At 43.1% G+C, this 21,965-nt stretch overlaps 1 protein-coding gene across 1 annotated transcript; it reads left to right on the top strand.

Moving 5' to 3' along the window:
- The first annotated feature begins 829 nt into the window (after positions 1 to 829).
- On the top strand, positions 830 to 21,251 carry hsd17b12a (hydroxysteroid (17-beta) dehydrogenase 12a). The gene is made up of 11 exons (XM_041038884.1): positions 830 to 1,104; positions 12,545 to 12,591; positions 13,667 to 13,742; positions 15,530 to 15,637; positions 16,432 to 16,496; positions 16,799 to 16,843; positions 17,296 to 17,330; positions 18,219 to 18,300; positions 18,467 to 18,532; positions 19,411 to 19,560; positions 19,843 to 21,251. Exons 1-11 carry the CDS (start codon positions 927 to 929, stop codon positions 19,981 to 19,983), a joined length of 993 nt encoding a protein of 330 aa, XP_040894818.1. The 5' UTR covers positions 830 to 926; the 3' UTR covers positions 19,984 to 21,251.
- The last annotated feature ends 714 nt before the right edge of the window (positions 21,252 to 21,965 follow it).

The raw sequence follows: 21,965 nt of genomic DNA, 5'->3' as shown, positions 1-21,965 counted from the left end.
TTTATGTAACACACACATCACATCTCATCTCCCCCTCCTCAATGTTTTGGAAGGGGAACTTACTACGATGGGGCCAATCTCGCGAGAGCTTGAAAAGCGAAAGCTGGGCTGGGGATTGTAGTTTTGCCTTTCTGGGGAGCTAGTATTTGCACATATTGCGGCAGAGGCGAGTGTGGAATTTTATTTGGCGCAACACTAGCGTATCTGTGCAGTGAGATGCCTCCCTGCACCTGTTTCCACATTTTTTTAGAGGTTATCAGCAGTATGATGCAGACGGAATACCTAAAATAGACGAGTGACTCATGTCTAGGTGGGAGCAGGCTGACCTCACAGACTGGCATCACATTAGCCAACAAACTGTCTCCAAGCGTCCACCAAGGGGCGGGAGGACGCGCACATTTTTCACCAATGAGAGCACCCTTTCATTCATAAAGTGGTATGGGCAGTTTTTTTTTTCGAAAGCGTGGGTTTGGAGGGTTTCATAATCCTGACTGAAACTGACAAACCTGTTCTGGCGAGAGCCAATGACAGACTCCGGATGGGAGCTGCCGTAATGTTTGCCCAATCGTTCCTCATCCCGGTCTCCCTTTGACCCACCCTGCTTCATACAGAAAATCGAATGAATGGGGAACGCTCTGGAGTTGATTGACATGCAAATGCTTCAACCGGCGGGGTGAATCATCCGAGAGACAGCCACTGCAGCCAGTGAGGAGCAGAGGAGGGCGGTGCAGAGTAGGAGGTGGGCGGTGCACTTTAAATCAGGCTAGACGAGTGTTGGGGGAGTTGGGGGAGTGTGTGTGATGCTACAACCTCCTTATAAAGGGACTCTCTCTCACGTTGTGGCTTGGAAATTAGAGCACATTGCCTAAAATTGAGGTCTCCACATACACACTCTCACACACGCCTAGTCACCGAGAGCCGCTGACATGAACTGGATGAACGTTGAGGAGATGCTCCGCAGGGCCGAGACGCCTCTCTTCTGGGTCGGCGCGTTCGCCGTGGCCTCCCTGGCGCTGTGGCTGCTCTACAGGCTGCTCTCAGGCTTTAGGATCTGGGTCTTGGGAAATGGGCAGCTGCTCTCTCCGAAGCTGGGCAAATGGGCAGGTGAGTTGGGTCACATCAGTTTTCACGCCGTCTATATCACGGTCACGAAGAGGGCAGCCCAGAAAGTAGGCAGGTGGACTCGACGTGCAAACACCAGAATGAGGTTATTGAGCTCAAACTTCACTTTGGCACAAAGAAGGGCTGCATTCTGGTGCGGGTTTTTTTTTTTTTTTTTTTGTGGCTTAATTCAGGGGGAGGCTGGTGTTGCGTAACAGGCGCAGGTAAGCAGCTGTTTGACTGACAAGATAATGGTCCTTATTAGCTCAATTGGTGTTTTTTCTCTCGCGTCAAACACAGCACCGTCTGCTGCCAGGGGCTCCAATCAGCGTTTTCACCCACAGTTGGAGCGGTAGGGGGATGCCCCACATTGGTGAGCCAGGAGCCAAATTGCGCAGGCTATGCGCACTTTTCAGAGAGCTGTTTTATGTGGGTGAGCTCTCAGCCAGCGCACTACTGAACCACATTAGCCCATCCGCATGATGTAGGACAAACCCATATGCTCAATTAAAACGTGACCTACATCTAGATCATTTTCACAGCTTTTGACTTCTGAAAATGTGTCACACTGGGGCACTTTGTCCAACATTTTGACTCTTGTGTTAATTACCTTTTTACCTCACTTTGTGTATTAGCACATCCAGGCGGTGTTTTGTCATGCTTTTGGTTGTGTCGTCGGTTTCTTGCTCACCATACCTTCTTGCCACATTACCTGTCCCATTCCGTTTGCCCTACATATTCTCAGATGAGATTAGAATGTCATTAATTGAATTTGACTCCATAATGTACTTTTTCAACGTGCTTGGCAAAATAAGAGCGAGTTACCAGTCAAATCTAAGTGTATTTTGGTTTTATAGCGACTAGTCTCATAGGAATCGCCCTGCCATGGCTTGACCCACTTCTCCAGTCTCCTATTTGGCGAAGACTGCTGCGTCTGGAGCCTCTTGCTGCGCAATTTGCCGAGCGCTCCCCTTTGCATCGGTATAGATTGATAATCTCCCAATTTCTTTCTAACACCCCCCAAAACCAGGCGATCCGTCCGATTTGAATCCTTGTTATTGTCTTATTTTAATAACCCATGTGTTTATCTCTGCACCATGACGCACTTCGACCCTAAAACGTCGTTTTTTTTATGAATGGGGTGTTTAATTGATGTCCTGTGCGCCAGGGAATGAAACGCATGACGCAAAGCTAGGGTGCCTTTAGGCATGACTAATGTACAGGATTTTTAGTGATTCTGCTGGAATATGCGGAGGAATACCGGTGCACACCGATGAGTCATGCGCTTGTTCCTCGCTTCGTCATTCATTGGTCATATAGAAATTGTGATTACCCCCACCCCCCAACTCCACCTCCGCCACCCCCAGTATTTCAGATATAGCTCCAACTACGCACAAGAGGTTTCCTTCCTGTACACTTAGTAACCAGAAATGCTTCCTTGGGCTTGTTCTTTAGCAGAGCCCGTTTTTGGTGCAGTTTTCTATTGCATCACGTGTAGTGGGTAAATGTGTCGGACTCATTTCTTTAAACCAAGAGTTTTAAAGAAATATTTTAGAAAGGATTCTTATTTAACTAATATTAAAGGCTCATGAAAACAGCTATCCAACTATTCCTCCAAGTCCTTCCCTTATGATGTGGACTTGTGTGACTCTCCCTGAAACAAGTTTATGTTACTAGTCCAGTCTGACAAGTCTCTTGACCTCATCTCCAATCACAACGGTTGGAAACCTGGCAGGAACAGAACAGGTGAAGGGGGAGGGGGTGACATGTGCAATGGATGAGACGTCGTCCTCAGCTTGTTGTACCAGATGTGCAGGTCTGGCCAGATTAAGAAGTGGTGTGATTTCTTTTTACACACGTACACATACGTCAATTGGTGCTACTCCCAGTCTCCACCTTTCACTAAAGTACAGAGGCGCCTGTTACAGCATGTTAAATTTCCCTATGCGACATGAGTTTGTTTACGCATTTTTCCTAAATCCGTTCTTTCTCTCTAGAGTTGTGTAGTTGCATAACGTTCCCGGTCAGGCTTTAGCTCAAACCTCCTGTATGGACAGGGGAAATGTCTTTTATTTTAAATGCATCATTTCAATAAATATAATAGATCAGGTAACCGGCAATGAGGTTTGTAAGTTGACTTGTAGGCACTGACCTTATGTGTGATAATGTGAGGAGGAATTGCTGGCCACTCAACAACCATAGTAAATAAAGATATTTCATGAAATAAAACCATAATACCATTTTATTTCAGCCACAGGGAAGGTTCTTCGACTGGAATGCTTTCTAGAAAAGCATGGCAAGTTTGATGACTTAGCTCATACATGAAACGTGCTTTTTGTAATCCACATGGCTGCTGTCGCAACACAGGAGGCAGCAGGTATTTCCTGGACAGACAGGTTTGTCAGTATGTGCAAGTGGTTGAGGTCAAGTTTACCCTGTAACGACTAAAACTGGGTAATATAAGAATTCCTTTTTGTAAAATTAAGTACATTTTTTATTTAATGTTAGTTTTTAAATCCTTAGTTTAACGAGACGTTTTAGAGGCTTCACATCTTTTTTTTTTTTTTTTTCCTGTGTTGGCCTGAAGCTCTGCAGCAGCCTTGCATGCAGAGCAGAGCAGAGCAGAGCAGGGATTTCTCCGGAGTTTCTCTGCCACTGACTGGTCTTCCCCTTAGTGGATGAGACTCCTAGTGGCAGAACTGGAGCACTGCAGCATGAGTCAAGGCGGCTTCCCCAGCCTCTCTGCTGCACTGTGCATCCACACACTCACTCACCCTCCCTGCCTCCTGTCAGACCAATCCATATCTGTAGGTCAGTTTTTCTTCTTTAAAAAAAAAAACCTTGAGTGAAGGGAGAGCAGTTCTGTAGAGCACGACACATTTTTGTTTGTCAAGAAATTTTTAAGTTTCTGTAGATTTTGAAAGAGACCAATGGATGCATCAGGAGAGAGGGGAGTTCTAGGGATTCCTAGTTTTTAGCAGTGTGCCTGGATCTGGCTTTCAAAGAGATATTTAATCTCTGAGTTAACATTTCCCTAGTATTTTGTGTTATTTTAGTAGATGCTTTCTTTTGATGCAGTGTTCAGTATTTATGCTTTTATTTCCAGTGGACTAGCTTTTCACTCTGTGTAGTAGTGCTCAGTTTTCTCCTCTGCGCTCCCTCCTCCACTCTTAGCCCCCAGCATCCCATATTATATAAGGGTGCCAGTGTCTGTTCTTGTGTGTGTGTGTGTGTGTGTGTGTGTGTGCGTGTGCGTGTGCGTGTGTGTGTAAAACTCCATTATAGGGAAGTGAATTAAACCAAAGGGAGCTTTTTGCAAGGGTGGGGGGATAGTGATGTGACATGCGCCTTGGAAGTGCCCCCCTCCTCCCTTTGACATTAGAGTTTATTGAGAAAATGGTCCTATTATATAAGAAGGATGCAGCCATTCATCAGTACAGCACAAGAGTGACAGAGACTCGGGTCAGCACTTATGCAAGAATTTGGTTGAGTTTGATTTGGCTCCAGGAATAAACATTTGGAGCTGGAGGTGATTCAGAGTTACAGGGCAGTGTTAATTATTGTGAGAGCATCATTTTCAGAGTTTTTTTTATGAATAGGCATTAGGCTTCATTCATGGTAAGAAAAATGCACATATGTGAATGAAATTTATCTGTGTGTGCGTGTGTGTCTGTGTGTGTGCGCACTTCAACTGAGGCAGGGTCTCCACTTGTTCATCCTTGTGAATGTGCTTCCCCCTAGTGCTTTGTGCGTGCGAGTGTGTATGTGTGTGTGGGCGGTGAGAGAGAACACTGCTGTTCATGTGATGAACACGCTCTGTGACACGTGCCAGAGCCAGGGATGCTGGGTAAAAAAAAAAAAAAAAAAAAAAGGAAAAAAATCCTCTGCATCTCCCTCATTTGAAGCCCTTCTCAATCCTTCCCCCCTCACTCCATCACGCCCAGCTCTCCCTCCATCCTGACCAGCATGGATATAATTTTGTTAATGCACAAGAAAGTAGTCAATTTGTAATTTTGTTATTTACCCCAAAAAACAAGAAATAAACATCAGCAGGGAATACTGTAGCTGTAACAAGCTCTTATATGATCTTATCTTTGTCATATAACTCGGGCCACTGCTGAGACTAGATGAACAGTTTAAGACATAACTTCTGTATCTAGTAACTTGTGATTAATCTGCCAATTCTAATCTTGATTGTTTGGTCTATGAAATGTCATATTTAAAAATGTCTGTGCAATTCCCCAGTCTTCAGTCAAGTCTTAGGTGACAAATCCACATTGATTGTGTGTCCAACCAACGGTCTAAAACCCATAGAGAATCACATTTAAGGCCATATGACAAAGAAAAGCAGCAACTTCTTGCAATTTGAGAAGTTGTGACAAGAGAATGTTTGGTATTTTTTCTTAATGAAAAACCACTTAAAGGATTAGCTGATAGTTGTCAATTAACTTGACTGAATAATCATTTCCACAGAAATGGTCTTCATGCTGACAAAGGAACTGAAATGCCTCAGCAAATAAAGTTAATGTTGAGTGGTGAACTGGAATTAGCTTGAGTTCCTTAGACACAGCAACTCATAAATGGCTCCTTTTCAGTAAAATACATCTTGTTGAAGCCATGGCACCTCAAAAAAAATACTTATTAGTTGCATATTTTTTCTTTGTCATGTTCTTGTTTTTTTTAAACCACTAACTTAGTTTACTTAAACCAAGTTTAGCCAGTTTTCCAGCCCAATGATATCTTGCACATACCCAAGTTAAAAGCGAGCATCAAGTGCAGTAATGAAGTAGCAGCTCAGCCATGTGATCCTGGGCCACCAGCATATTTGGAATCAGTGGTTTATTGCTTTATGCTGGTTGTGGTTCAACGTGCCAGAGAGGCGGTTTGTTCAGTTTCAAGTATCTGTTGAAATGTATCTTGAGGTTTTGGCAGTAAGTCAGTGTTTCTGGGATGAGCCCAAGTGGAAGAATGTATGAAGTCATGTTCTGATCTGTTATTACCTAACATCTGTAAAGCAAAAACAAAAACAAAAAACAAGTGTTGCTCACCTGAGAAGAGTTTATTGGATGGGTGTGTGAGACAAGTGGGTTTGCAAGGGATTCTTGTAGTTTTAGATACATTTTTTTAAAAAGTTATCTTGGTTTTGATTTGTTTTCATTGTCAGTTTTGGTTAATGCTGGCTGGCCTTAGTTTTTTCAACCAGAAACTCCTGATGGATGAAATGTCTGTTCAGCGTAGCATTCAGCTCATCAGTCATGGGCACATTGTGTATTTGTTGGTGATAAGACATGTTTCAGGGCATTATCCACTTCATAAAGTAAACACAAGCCTTGAAATACAAGTTACTTTTAAAAGTATTGTTACATCTGTGGAGGGTTCATCAGTTTAGGTTGGGTCACAAAATGGGATGTAAATGACAGAGCAAGCATTTTCTGTCATGCACCATGCAGACTTTCATGCCTACCACCAAAGACTCCAGCAGGTGATTTCAGCCCTTCAGCCAGAGAGGAGGGACTAATAAAGTGAAATCACCTGCTGCAGGCTTTCTTCGAAATGAAAACCTCCACACAGTACAGTCTGTTCTTAACAGCACACGGACAAATAGTGAAGTTTGTTTCCTGTTCAAAAATCACCTTGTCTCAATCCAAGCAGCTGTGGTGAAGGAAACTATCGATTTTTAAACGAGGCATGTGACTGGAGGAGGGAGGGGGACCGGACTATTTTTGCTCTGCACCCAAATATAGATGCTGGTTCTATCTTGGGCCGCTCTGAAGTACATGTCCTCTTTTTCTGTCTCTCTGTCTCTCACTCTCCCTCCCCTCATTCCTTCCTCTCCCCCGGCCCGATCAGGCTTTATTTTTGTCGACTTTTATATTACCCATGTGACTATTCTCCCCTGCTATTTAAAGCAGCAGCGTGTGTGTGTGTTTAAATGTAGAAGGTGGGCGGATGGAGAAAGGAGTGTGTGTGTGTGTGTGTGTGTTGGGGGGGGGGGGGGGGGGGGGGGGGCAGGGGTCTTTGGAATCTTCTGCTGCATCCCTCCCTCCCCATCTTCTTTCCTCCCTCTGAGATGGGAGGGGCTGCTCGTTGATAGGCGAGTTTGGGGTGCGACAGATTACATAACAGTACGTAACGAGAGCGGGGCATACAAGGACCGCAGTCTCTCCTCACTGAGAATCTTAATTGGGGATTTGGCGGTGGCGGGGAGGGTTTGGGTTAGGGGAGTCTTTGCGCTCATTTTAGTCCTGTCTCGCTCTCTTTGCATAGGAAGTTGAATTTGCCAAAGGAAAAAAAAACTTGTGGGTAACTGATAGACCGTGCTAGATTTCTCCACAACAGTAGGTCCGCTTATTTCACTAATCTGCACACCTTCATCCTGAGAAGGAATAATCAGTGAACAGAACAGAAACCTGAATCTCCATATTCATAAAGATTAGAGCTTTTCTCGTTTTATTATTATGAGCTGCTCATCCTCAGGCAGCTGCCTTCTCATGCAGTCCACGACGATCTAAATCTAAGATTCCTCTCAAGGTATCGGCGGAGGTGGTTTTGTGATCACCCTGTTCTTTTTCCACCGCTCATCAGATCAGATCTTCTGTGGGGGTCTTTCCCCCCAGCATCGGGGGGTTTAGGTGGAGGGCTGAGGATGCAGCAGCAGTAGCAACAGCAGCCTGGTCGTCGTGGTGATTGTGATGGTGGTGGGGGATCTTGTTGGTATTCAGGTGCTGCGGCAGGCAGGCAGCTCCCAGACGAGGCAGTGCTGGCGCGCTGCTATTTTTACTCCTCCTGCTGCTTTTTTTAGACCCTCGGAATAGTGAGCAGGCAGCGGCAGGGGCTGCTCCACTGCTGAGGAGGGAGAGAGAGAGAAGGAGGGAGGGAGACAGAAAAGGCTGGGGGATGTCAATACCTCTGGACGTGATGTGCAGCACTAAGCACAGCAGAGCTGCGGTGCAAACGCGCCCCCGTCAGGGCGCTTCAGAGCCGGCATGATGGACCAGTTTTCTCAGAGGCGCTGGAACCGGGGGGGGGGGGGGCTGGATTCAGAGCTGTGTTGCTGGAAATGATGAGAGGCAGCGGTGCACACATCCCCTCCGCCAGCACACACATGCATGCATACATTCATGGATTCACACACTCCTCTTCACTGGCCTCTCCCAAATCTCCATATGTTTTTTATCCAGTGCACATTTCACTCTCATACGTGTTTTCCCCATCAACACACATCCACCCTTTGTCTGCCTGCGTCTTCTCTGAGCGTCAGTAGCGCTGCTGTCATTCACGTGCTTGCTTGCGTAGACCCTTTTTGTTATATTACATCTGTGTGTGTGTGTGTGTGTGTGTGTGTGTGTGTGTGTGTGTGTGTGTGTGTGTCACAGATGTAATGCGTTGCTCACGTGAAGGGATTTAAGCCCTGCTGGGAGCACTGGGGTGTGTATATGTGTGTGTGTGTTTGTATGTGTGTATATGGGTGTGTGTTTGCGACTGAAATGAACAATGGGGGTTTTTGGGACATTGTGTTCTGCTTGCACATCAGTGGAAGAGTTGAACAGGTGACTTATATTTCCTCTGTGATTTTTGCAGTCTGCAGTGTCCTGTGTGTGTGTGTGTGTGTGTGTGTGTGTGTGTGTGTGTGTGTGTGTGTGTGTGTGTGTGTGTGTGTGTGTGTGTGTGTGTGTGTGTGTGTGTGTGTGGCTCATTATTGATGGGTTGCTAGTTACAGGAGGAACAACTGGCATCAAATTTCATTCTGTAGTGTTTCAAGCTTGGCTGATTAATGATTTGTTGTTTCTCTCTTTTCTCATAATTCCATAAATTATTTTTAGGTTACTTGGCTAAGAATTTCCCACAATGTTTCCTCTGTTCTTGTCTTCACTAATGATGGATTATAGCATTTCAAAAGCAAAGAGGAAATGTCTTAAGACTCGAGAGGAACTCTGTGTCCTCATCCCACTTTACTAACCATCCCTGTTACACATATAAACACATACACACACGCACGCACACTTCACTCTCACTCACTCCCTAGACAACGTTTATTGAGAAAATGGTACTATTATATAATGAGTGGGAGGAGTGTGGTCATTCAAGTACAGCATGAGGATTTGGGGGGGGGGGGCGCGTGGTAGAGGGACATTAGGCCTGGGGAAGTGGGGGGGTTCAAAGTATAGTGTCCATAAAGAAGTAAGTCGAGATAAAACAATTTCTGAGTTGTAGCATTCTCAGTGTTTGTTTTTTGTTTGTTTTCCATTGAACCACTCAAGTAAATTAGACAGTAGGCATCTGTACTAAATCGTTTGAAGTGACCTCTTAAAAATGGGCAGATTCTTGCGTCTGTTCGTATGTTTTTATTTTAAAGGCTTTTAAGAATAACACTCTTAAACCATGTTTTGTGAAAGGATGTTTATTGACTGAATTTAAAGACTATGTCTTCACAGCCAAAACTGGAGCCTGATTGTGTGATAATTTCATCTCCACTAATTGAAACTTGCAGAGCGGAGGGTTTGAAATGCAGCAGACTTGGCTATAATGGGAAGATGACAGCCAATCAAAGCCCTCACCGTTTGGAAAGAATTGACCTGTTTCTCTTTTTCTTTTTCTTCTTTTTAAAGAGATGCAGAGCTGAGATTGATGCCTCATTTTTACAGTATTCTAAAAATGCATGGTATTCACAGCCTGAACACGTATGCACAGTCTGACACATAGCACACGGTAAAGTACCATATGTACCCAACTGTCATGTTCAAGTTCAAGAGGTGATGCTGCACATGCATTTTAAGCACGTAATGCACTGCTGCACTCTCTGCTCTTTCAGGGGAACGCTCAGCAATGCTGTACGTGCATTTTGGCGCATAACACATTCTTACACGCAGGTGCATTTCTCTGCACCTGAAACTCAGTCATGCAGGCAGACGACATGCATCCCAGCTGCCTATCTGTGGGGTATAATTGTTAACCCATTTGACTGGAATGTGGCCGGTGCACTTATGCTCCTCTTGATGTTTTTTTTTTTTTTTTTTTTTTTTTTGTTGGTGCCAGTGGACTTGGCCTGTCAGTTCTTCCTCGAAGGTATCGTAGACCTAGTTTGAGAAGAAGCATAGAAGGTATTCCTTATCACTCAGGGCTTTTCCTCACTTGTTGGTACACAACGTCTCAGAGAAGACTTGTTTGCTGTTACCATCTAGCAAACTTGTAACTCCAGTCGTGCTGATTTTTTTATTTTTTCCTGATCTGAACGGTTTCCTTCTCGTCTCTTCTTCCTTCCGTCTGTTACACTCATTCAGCACTCATCAGACAAGCACAAAACTTGCATATCCCTGATAGTCATCATCTTAAGAGGCTGATTCTTGATTTATGAGGTTTTCAGCTGCCAGCTATGATCTACGATGTGATATTTCCAGTGTTATATTGGCATGTGCACTATAGATGAGCCTCATTCACTACACAAAAAGCTGATTTTGTGTCGAGTTGTTGCTGTCTCCCCCCAGCCATTTTACTTTGCAGTGAATGCAGCCTTTCCATGCCTCTGTTTGCCCCCACCTGCATCTGCAGCGAGAGCCTGATATGGTACAACCCGCACCCATTGAGGCTTTTCTGCCATGGAGCGTTTCATTCTTAACACGGGGGGTTTAAAAATAACCAGGGATTCTGCTCTCTTTTCACTTTTGACTTTGTGCTACTCTCTCTCTCACTCCTCTTCTCTCATTCACTCACTTGCCCCCCCTTCTCCACCGCCATCTCTGTTCTGTCTCTTTCTCCTTCACTCATTCGTTCTCTTGCTTTGCTCCAGTTCTATTTTTAGCCACCCCCAGGATCCCTCCTCACCCCTCCACCCTCCCACCACCCCCCGTCTCCCCACAGCCTCCCTACCCCACTTCACCCTCCTCCTTTCCCCTGCTCCATGTTCGTCATCACTCCCTCCTCTCTGCATCCCCTCTCTCATCTTGTCTTTTTCCTGCTCTCCAGCTCTTTGCCAGAGAATGTCCTCTACCTCTATTAATCTTTCATCAAGCCTTGCTAATAATATATTCATGATGCACAATTATGTGTGTGCGTGTATATTTGTGTGTACCCCCAATCTCCCCTCACCAACACCACTCCTTTTTTTTGTCTTGTGTGTTTTTCTACCTTCCTTGTTTCTTTTTCTCCCTCCTTCCTTCCTTTCATCCACCCTTTCCTCCCCCCATCTACCGTCAGTCAAGCAGGGGCAGGGGTTGATGGGCAGTGAAGGCTTAAAAATAGCCCTGCTTGCTTGACAAGGTGAGGAGAACTCTGAACACAGGAAGAACACCAGCTCCTCTCTCTGTCTTTGTCTCCTCACGCTTCGGCCTCTTTACTGTCTTTTGTCGTGCCTGTGAAAATCTTTCCTCTGCTTTTACTGAACTGTGCTACTCCTCTCTGGTTTGCCACCATTCTCTTTCCTCCACCTATTGTCTACTTGTAACTACAGATACACGTGATTTAACCATTGCCAGTCAGATTTGGTATACTAAACTGATAAGTGATTCAAGGCTGCGCTCATGTGCAAGGAACCCTAATCACGATCTTGAAAATCATACTGTCTTACACCACAAGAGCTGCTCCCAGTGAGGTATCAGTGGGTGTTGAAGGCTTTGTGAATCCTGTACAGTCTTCTATCTTGCTCTCCTTTAATCTATATCATCTTATCTCCACCTCTGTACAATCTCCATCCCCTTTGTTGTCTTTTGTGGCGCAGCCTTTGTGATTTAACTCCTATCTATACCATTGTGGGTTGTGTTATATGCATTTCTGCTCCGAAATCGAACTTCACAAGCGTGCGTGTGCACTTGGAGAATGGATCTCATTCTAAAGAAACATTATTTGACTGATGAAAAAGTTGTCATTGCGGAGCTTAGAGAGAGGCTTTCCCAAATAGCAGGAGGATTGTGTTGCAGGGTGTGTCCTCCTACGGATTTGCTTCATATAACTGTCCCATCTCTCACCGTAAAGTCCCCTGGGCTTAATTCCATATTGAGGCTCTGAGCCATTACAATGACATCTGAAAGTGGTCAAACCTGAAGTGAAGATGTGTCATAAGCCTCTGAACAAAGAGTATCAGATCTGTGTGCATGTTTTTATGCATGACCGACACGAGATGGAAAGATAACAGAAACATTGCATATAGCATAGTGCCAGAGTGACGAGTCAGTCAAGAATGACTCACCGGTATTGCAGATTTACATAGCTGAGGCCATTTGGCAGGGTTAGAGTAAGTAAACCCATATCAAACATGCAAAGTGAAACCATGGTTTCAGTTTGATCATTAATCCTCAAAGAATGTGAACCATTCTGAGTCTTTTCTTAACATTAAAGAACATTGCTCCCTCATGAGGTGAACAGAAGTTGACCTGACCTCTGCTCTCCTTAAGAGTCTTGTGGAAAGAACCTATACTGACCTCTGTTTCTGCTTTCTGTCTTTATCCAGTTGTGACGGGAGCCACAGATGGAATCGGGAAATCCTATGCGGAGGAGGTGAGGCTCCTGGACCCTTATTTATTTCATTTCTTTCACAGGAAAGCTGTGACTCATACACACACACACACACACACACCATGTTCACTCATAGGCCACGGTAGGGGAGAGCTCTTACAGGCCTAATAACGTGGAAGAGAGTCCTCACACACATATGCACACACACTTCAACACAAGCTCGCCAACAAGAGCTCATACAGAGGTAAAAAGCACACACTGAATAGGGGCTATCCTGCCACGTGTTTGGCCCATACTAGTGTGGGCGTGCTGGCTGTATAATATAGTCGTGTAGGGCCTTTGACTCATACTGTTGCTGTTGGTGCTACAGCACCAACAGCAGGGGCTGGCCGCTTGTCACGCAACATCAGGCCACCGTTCGTTATCCAGTGTATTATGCCATGCAAGTTTTTTTTATTTTTTTTTTTATTTTTTTTTAGGAATGTTAATATTTATGCAACAACACACTAGTTCACTGCTGCTTTCAGTCCTCGTCTGAGCTCAAGAGCACATCATCTCAAATAATTTGAGATGCACATTTAGATTTGCTCACTTTTCCCAGCAGCATGCGTCCAGTAGAAACAACACGGGAAGCAGCTGGTAGGAATATTTCAGAATAACCACAACCAGAAACTCTCAACTTCTCAAAAGCTGTGAAGCAGTCAGTCAAAAGTCTGTCTTCTGGAAGCATGTTTCCAACAAAGTGAGCACAACAAGTGTGTTTTACACATACAGATACACACAGGTGATCACTCTAAGTCCAGTGGAAACACTTTGAATGATATATTACCAATGCTCTGTCAATCATCTGATCCAGAGTTGAAGCATACAAACTTAACTCCTACACTTTAGGGGGTTAGTGCTCTCTGACAGAACAGATCATCATATTAAGATCTTTTTCCTGTCTAATTATTTTTGTAGAATAGTTATGTGATTTCTGGGTGCTGAAGTTCAAAATTTTGTTTCTTCTCACTACCATCTGCAGTTACCATTAGTGTATGTGTATGTATCGCCTTCAGTATTTGAAAAGAAGGATTCTTCTGCATCTGTGGCTAACCTTTTCCTTTTCCCTTTCCAGCTGGCTCGACGTGGATTTGCCATGATGTTGATCAGCCGCTCCCAGGAAAAGCTGGACGATGTGGCCAAGTCCCTTGGTAAGTGTGTTTGTGTTTGTCTCCACAACATCGTGGAACCTGTTGTGAACCGGTTGAGAGCACAGTGAATGGGCTGATGAGGATGTGTCTATAGGCAGACAGTGACGTGCAGCATCCCACCCCATCAGCTACAGGGTTTCCCAGGCATTGATAACAGGGCATATCCTCAGTATAAGGAGTTAACATATTGTCAGCAGAGATTTTTGGAGACAGAACACAGGTTAGCATATATTCTTGATGTTTCAACCTGTATGAAGTTTGGCAGCAGCAGTGTGAATCTGCATACTTCCCTTTTCAAAAACACAACATATTTGTTGTTTCACTGTTTGGATTTACCTTGTAAATTCCATTTTTCGCATTCTTTTGCATCCTGTTAAGTCATATCTTTATACTGTTTAACTGCTAGTGAATTAGAAGCATGCAGCCATCAAAGCAGACTGTGTTTTACTTTCACACTGTACGACAGATTAAATATGTCGCCTGATTAAGGAAACTCGTGGACACCAACCTGTTCCTTTGAGATATGTGTTAGAAACAGATCAGGCTTTTCTCATTCAAGTCTACACAAACAGAAGCAACAAATAGTAAAATGAGAGTCCGTATGAAAGGAAAACTTTTTTTTTACTCCTCCTTTGCTGGCTTGTCTCCAGATTTGAACAGAGACTGAATGGTGAGTGGCCCCCCTTGTTCAAATAGTGCCCTCTCCCCGACTCGCTCTCTTTCCATCTGTCTCTGACGTCTCCCACAGCGCAATTTCCCCTGTCGTGCTTCAAGTCCACAGAGGGGGCTGATGGGTAGTCACGAGCGGGGTGCGGCGTGCCAAACTCTGGCACTCCTCCCTCACGATTAGTCTGACAAAACCACCCTCCTTAGCATGTAACTGGGCAACCCACCCTGCCCCATCTATAATTTCATTGTTGTAAATGTTTCTCCCCTCCCTTATGCAACCATCTCATTTGACTCTGGATCACACTAACCTGGCAACCCCCAAATTACTCCTCCAATTTGGCAACCTGAGCCTTAACATGTTCGCTTCTCTGCCACCATGTCTTAAGCTGCCTTTATCATTTTCTTTGACATGCACTCACAGTGACTAAAAAAGAAAGTCTGATCTCGATATAGAGTTCAGGGAGGCTTCAACCCACAACCCCCTCTTTTTTATTTTACTCACATCTCTCTCAGATCCCCCCCACCCAATTTTTTTTTAATCTCATCTGAACTCTGACTGAACACACACTACTGGTCTTTGCCGAAGCACATCCCAGGAATTTTCCTCTTATAACTCCCTCCGCCACCTATCAGCTAAACGAGTCTTTGGACAATAAATTCTAATTGCAGCAGGCACGTCAAACATGACGAGGGAGTGGAGGGAGGGAAGGAGGGGGAGAAGAAGGTTTCTCGGCTGGTTTGCTGGTACGCAGTGCCCTCTTCAGTTCGAGCCTGACAGTGACTGGATTCGTGCTCCTTTCATTTGAATGGATCTATGGTTTTGAAACAGGGGATTGCTCTGTAGTTGGACCATGTAATGAGCTTTTGCACAATGTTGCTGGCTGACTTGTGGCACTCTAAATGCATGGAATGACAGTGTGGTAAAAGCATGATCTTCATGATCGTTCACTAAGCTGAATGATCTTAAACATGCGTCCTTTGTATGTATCTTTGATCTTCTCATGCCAACTGTATAATGTTACTTTCTTTTCTACAGTTTAAAACGCCTTTTGTTAATTGTCATGCACCAGTATAATTTTAAACTGATCATTAACAGACTCTTGTTCCTCCTTTCACAGAGGAGCAGTATAAGGTGGAAACCAAGACTATTGCAGTTGACTTTGGCAAGACAGACATCTACCCCAAGATCGAGGCGGGGCTGGCTGGTCTGGAGATTGGAGTTCTTGGTAAGAGCGGTTTGTTTGTTTGTTTATTTATTTATTTATCTATTTATTAAATGCAGTGACTCACAGGCACCTATTTCCATGTTGACATATTTTAAATGGATGTTGGCTTTCACTATACATAAACCACGACTTTTATTTCCTAAATCATACAACATGTACGAGGGTAATTTGATCCATTTTAGTTAATAAGTCACTTATTCAGATACTATTCAGATATCATCTTTGTAGTTGTCGGGGAAAAGTTGGCAATGTGAACTTATTCTTGACTGGATTCATGTTTAAGTTCTGGTTGAATTATCTTGACATTGCTGTGAAGGAGACACATTACCCGAACGCAAAGGCTGAATACTTTCTTATGGAAAGATTTTTTTTCTTGCCTTCCACTTCTTTGAGATATGCATTGTTTAAAAAAAAAAGTCTGCCTTGCATTTAACAAGCTTTAAAGACTTTTCAGAAAACATTATTTTGACACAGACATCACGAGTCATTGTTTTTGTTTAAAGTTGCGCTAAAATTTCAGCTGTTGGTGTAATTATCTGATGTGTAAACTGTAGAGTTCACATTGTACTTTTCAGTTGAACATATAAGGAGCTCTTTGTCCTGTTTCTTACCAGTTGTGCTCTACTGGTTGTAAGGTGTGGCTGTGTCTAGTGTGGAGTAAATGCCTGTCTGTATCTTGTTTGCTTTTGTTGCCACCTTGTGGTAGAAATTGAAGCTAGTTTGAGTTTCCCAGCACCAGGTTGTTTTATGAAAACAGTAGAATAATTTCTTTTTTTCCCTTCTGTTTTCAACAGTCAACAATGTCGGTGTGTCTTACCCCTACCCCGAGTACTACCTCCACATTCCTGATCTGGAGAATGTGAGTTTTTATGTCTTGTTATTTTATCTTTATTTGCAGACGGAAATTCTCTTTTGCTGCTAGTTTTCTGTGACTGAAAGAGAAGAACCTCGAAATAACTGAAAAAGCAAATGAAATCATCTTTTTTGAAAAGCTTTTCTTTGTCTCTTGCTCCGCACTATTGCAGTGGCTAGTCTTTTTTACATCTTCTTTACCAGTATCTGCTACCTTTTTATATCTTGGCTGATAGGTGTGCTCTGCATTGTATAAACATCTGATTTTATACGCGAGTCTTTAGCTGACTGGTACTTTCTGTGTTTCAGTTCATCACAAATATGATCAACGTCAACATGACCTCAGTGTGCCAGGTAAGTTTGGCTCTGTATTCAACGGCTCTGCACACTTTTGCTCTTCAGAGAGGAAACTACACATTTGTATCAGGCCCCAAGTGTTTGTTTAAAGTTGATCCGTGGGTATTACTTTCCCCCTCACTTTCCCCCCCTTTTGTTCTTCTCCTCTTCTTCCTCCTCCTCTTCTGCTGTTTCTACCATGGTACCTGCAGTGTCTCAGTTGTTCCCAAAGCAACGGTGGACTACACCAACGCTGTCTGTACTCGCCACCCACGCAACTCTCTCTCTCTGTCGGTCTCTGCCCGTCTCTCTCTCTCTCCCTCCTACTTTGTCTTTCTTTTTGTTTTCATTTTTTCTTATAAAACTCTTTCCCTTCTTTTCCAGTCCCCTTGCTTTCTTTCATGAGTTTTGTCGTTGTTTTTGTGTGATGGTTGACACTGACCGAGCCTGTCTTGTTGTTGTTCTTTTAGATGACCCGTCTGGTGCTGCCCAGAATGGCTGAGAGGTGAGTTAAATGATAGGCTTCCATGTTTTGCGACATGACTGCAGTCAAATATCAGTGTTGTGAATGAGGGATTGTGGCACAGGGCTGCGCAAGGAATCTCAAAATTAATCAAAACCCTGTATTTATGAAGAACACTATTTGGGAAACTACTGCTTTATGAAGGTGACTCTTTTTTATCAAGAAGGGGAACAAGAAATCCTCCCTGAGCCCTCTCCATCACTGCATCTCTCTTTCCCTTTCCTCCTTTGTTCGCAATGCTGACAAGCTTTCAATTCACACAAAGTGCTCTTCCCACCCGATTGGCTGCTCGGTTCCCATGTGACTCCTGCTAGCCAATAGCAGCACAGGCACATTTGGTGCCGTGTGAGGCTGGAGCGTCGCTCCACTACATCACTGCAGCAACAGGCTGCCATGGCAACGCACACGGCCACTACCACACTGTTTTAGTGTGTGTGTGTGTGTGTGTAACATGACTGTGTGTGTATTTGTCAGTGTGCTGAATCTGTACAGACACTGGGTTCCCACAGGCATGGGAAATCAGTGAAAGTTTGTGGATCTGGAGAAAAATTAAGGACACAAAAACACGTCATTTTTGCACTGTTCTGGGATCAGTGCTTCACATCTTGAGGAAAGTCCTATGATGGGGATTTGTGTGATGGTAGTAGCATTGAAACTGACGATTTGATCAGGTTTTCAAGAGAACTGTGAAGCCTGCAATACTAATTTTGACTGAATTCCACATCATCAAAACATGATAGTTTTGAGTCTGGGAATTTAATTCAGTCACTGTGAATGGTCACTGCTGCAGCCCTGAATGTTATCTTAGAATCACAGGAAATAAAGCTAAGTTCTTGTCCTAAATCTACCTTGTTGTTTTTTTTTTCTCAGGTCCAAAGGTGTAATCCTCAACATCTCCTCTGCCAGTGGCATGTACCCCGTCCCTCTGCTCACAGTCTACTCTGCCACAAAGGTGCGTGCAACATCTGGGCTTGTAAAGCCCAATATTATTTTTTAATAATATTGGTTAGTATCTGCTTGTATTTTCAAGGAATTCGTTTTTATTGAGGCTGGTGATAATAGACCAACACTCCCACAGACTGACATGTTAAATCTGACTGATCTTTCTCTGTGTGCAGGCCTTCATGGATTTCTTCTCTCGTGGCCTTCAGGAGGAGTACAGGCGTCAGGGCATCATCATTCAGGTGAGTTTGGGGCGTGTCTGGTGGAATCGATCCCTCTCTTACACCAAACTTTGGAACTTTTGAATCTAAAACATTCTCTTGGAAGTCTTTGAGCTGTGAGGACACAGGATTATTTTTAGATAATGTGTTTTGATAAACAACTTTATTGATTAAAAAGTGGAGACTTTTATGTGGCTAAATGCATGTTTTCCACACACCATTTGGACTGTGATGGCTGGGTCAGCCGCTGTAGACCACATTTCTGATGTGGTATTAAATGTAAGATTATTAATAAATAAGTGGAAGAGTTGACACATTAAAATCTTAGCTTTAGACTTATATTACAAAGGATATGAAATCTGTCCCCTCTGATGATTCTGAACTCTTCTCGAAAGGGTTAGAAAAAAAAAATCACCTCATTGCTCTCAGTCCTGCCTGAGGAGGAATTGGAAGCAATACATATTCATGAACGATGCCTCTGATATGCCATTTTTATCCTTTTTTTTTTATTTTCAGCAGAGGCATTTAAAAAAAATGTTGTTCCACATAAGGCTTGTTTGTTCTGTTTATAGCACCCTCTGTAATATTCACTCATGTGCCACCTTGTGGTTGAAGTGTGTACAGCAGTTTCACCTCAGCAAACCCGGAGTGTTTTTTCACCTGATAACACCAGACACCAGACCAGTTTACAGCAAAGATTTTATGAGTTTTAACATTAAGTGCATCTTACAGTAACAGTGGTCAGTCTCACAGGAGGACACATGATTTGGTATTTAAATGCTCATCATACAACTTAATGTCTGACTTTATACGAACACAAGGAAGAACAAGGAATTTCTTTTTTTAGATTTTCTTGTTGTTTATGCTAATTTTACACATTTATACTTTGTTTTCTGCAGAGTGTGCTGCCCTTCTTTGTGGCCACTAAGATGACTCGTATCAGGAAGCCCACCCTGGACAAGCCCACCCCAGAACGCTACGTGGCCGCTGAGCTCACCACTGTGGGTCTGCAGAGCCAGACTAACGGCTACTTCCCTCATGCTGTCATGGTAAGAAGTTCAAATCTCAAAATACTGAGTCAGTGTGGGAGTACATTAAGTAAGCTTAAATGTTGCTCAGTTGCCATACCATACCCAGGCTGCATTTCTGTCTTAATCTGCTTAATTTACTGATTTGTGCAACAAGATTAATATAATTGACACAAAACCTACCTTTTCAAGATGTCTTTGAAAAGTTTTTTTTTTTTGCATTTTCACATAAGCATTAAAGCCTGAAAGCTAAAGTTTAAAATGAATATAAACTCATGCACCTTTTTTTTAACTTCCTCACAGGGTTGGGTGACCACCAAGCTAGTGCCGAGCAGCATCGTTATCTTCCTGGGAGCCAGAATGAACCGTCTGCAGCGCACCGGATACCTGCAGAGGAGGAGGCTGCGGGAGCAGAGGAATGGAGCAAGTCTGAAGAGTGAATAGGACGACAGCTAAGGATTCTGCAGGCGGCCGCAGTGATCTGACCTGGTGCAGCATTTTGGAAAGAGAGAGCATTTAGTATCTGTGTGATTGATCCCCCAGAGTTGCCTGAAGTTTCACCTTTGTGCCTTCAGTAAAGTATGCACATCAGAGAGTATGTATGACTTTGTGTTTAAAAGCAGCAGTCTGCCCTGATGTGGTTTGTCTGGAGAGAAATGATCAAAGAAGATAGGAGCTGAAATGATAATAAAATACTGCTCTTGGCAAAGGACATTAATATTTTTTGTCACTGACACTGATGGTGGAATTTATACAGCCAAAATAACGAGTGATTTGTTAACCCTGCTGTTGTAAGCAGTGGAAAATGGTGGTGGGCATCTTTTATATATATATCTATATATTTGTATAATTATTTATTTTATATTTGTATGAACACACGAGCCAAACTCAGACCCTTTAAGACTAGCTTTCAGCTTAGTCCTGTTTACAAATCATTGAGCCATTTTTAAGATGGTAGTTTTTGCTTTCTTTCATGTCAGTTTACTTGCACCACTGAGTTGCAATCCTCAACCATTGGTTCATTTTTTTTTTATGATATTGCGTGTTCACAGTATATTTAAAACGATACTTTGTGGTGGGTTGTCGTTACACCAGTGTATCTCGTTAATGTTCTAAACCAAAGTTTTTCATAGTTATCTTTCGCTGTCACGGTAAACACTAGTGCTTTTCTACTGACATTAATGCTGGAAACAGTCAGAGTTAATGAGCAGGTATTGAGAAGTTAAGATGTGCTGTAATAGGATATAATTCAGCTGGTGCTATTTCTCGGTGAACTACACAGCTGTTCAGTTTTCTGCCTTGTTTGATCACAATGTAAACCCACCAAAGGAATAACATGTTTTTTTTTTAATCTTTTGATGTTCAACCTCTGCACATTTAGTTCATTCAGTTTTCTGTAATGGATAGAGAATGTCATTCCTTGTGTGGCAAAGAAGGTAAAACATAGAACTCTGTAGGTTTCACATTTACATACAAACTGGTTCACGTACTGCCAAATGTTTGCTCCTCATTACAGTTACTGCACAATAGAATACCCAGTATGACGTGGTCTGACCTGTGCCTCAGTCAAGCGGCCTTGTGAATCCTAAAGAGTATAATATACTTGGAAATTAAAATTGGACTTTCTACATGTAAAATGCACTGTGTACGTTTATCCTGCTGATGGCATCTTATGTTTTCTACTATTTGTTAATAAAAGCTTTGGCATATAGCACAGTGTTTTGTCTTGCATACATTTTTTTTAAAAATACAGCTGCATAAAATGTCATCTTTGAAGTCTGCTGTGCACAACTGTGAAAATAATGCACCCATTTAAAAAGGGTACTGCTCTAGTAGTAGTAGTAGTAGTAGTAGTAGCACACTTTAGAGCCTGAACCATTTTTGTGTCACCAGCTGTTGCAGTGATATGGGGATCCTAAAATGATTTGCACAGGTACAATTAGGAGACTTAGAAGTTTCAAACAAAGTATAATTTGTCAAGGTTGTGTGAAATCTGAGTCTGGTACGGACTAAAATACACTTAAGGTAAAGTAGTGCTACCAAGGCCAAAGCACCCCACGGGTGCAACTGTGTATTATTAAAAGGATAAAAACAATTAGCTTTAGATAGTAGTGGAAGAAATACTCAGATTGTGTGCTACTGTGAAAGTCTGGCATTCAAACATTGCGTAAAAGTATACATTGCACAATATTAGTAAAATAAGAAAAGTATTAAGGACTCATTATGCAGAATGGCTCCTGTCATGACTGTTATTGCATATACAGTATTATTTGATTGTCCTTATTAAAGCATTAACATGGAAGCAGCATTTTAAGCAGCTGATTGCAACTGTATATCTTAACTACATGCTGTTGGACAGTTTAATCTAAAACAGTGAACTGTGTTTTATAAACTGATCCTGCGTTTTCAATGGAAAATCTTGTATT

The sequence above is a fragment of the Toxotes jaculatrix genome, chromosome 5 (genome assembly GCF_017976425.1).
Source record: "Toxotes jaculatrix isolate fToxJac2 chromosome 5, fToxJac2.pri, whole genome shotgun sequence".
Taxonomy (NCBI): Eukaryota; Metazoa; Chordata; class Actinopteri; family Toxotidae; genus Toxotes; species Toxotes jaculatrix.
Note: the sequence above shows the minus strand (reverse complement) of the source record. Positions and strands in the feature narration are given on the sequence as shown.

Coding starts and splice junctions, on each gene's coding strand:
- hsd17b12a (XM_041038884.1), top strand. CDS start 927: ATGAACTGGATGAACGTTGAGGAGATGCTCCGCAGGGCCGAGACGCCT. Junction 13,743..15,529: donor CGATGTGGCCAAGTCCCTTG/GTAAGTGTGTTT, acceptor CTCCTTTCACAG/AGGAGCAGTATAAGGTGGAA. Junction 18,301..18,466: donor CAGTCTACTCTGCCACAAAG/GTGCGTGCAACA, acceptor CTCTGTGTGCAG/GCCTTCATGGATTTCTTCTC.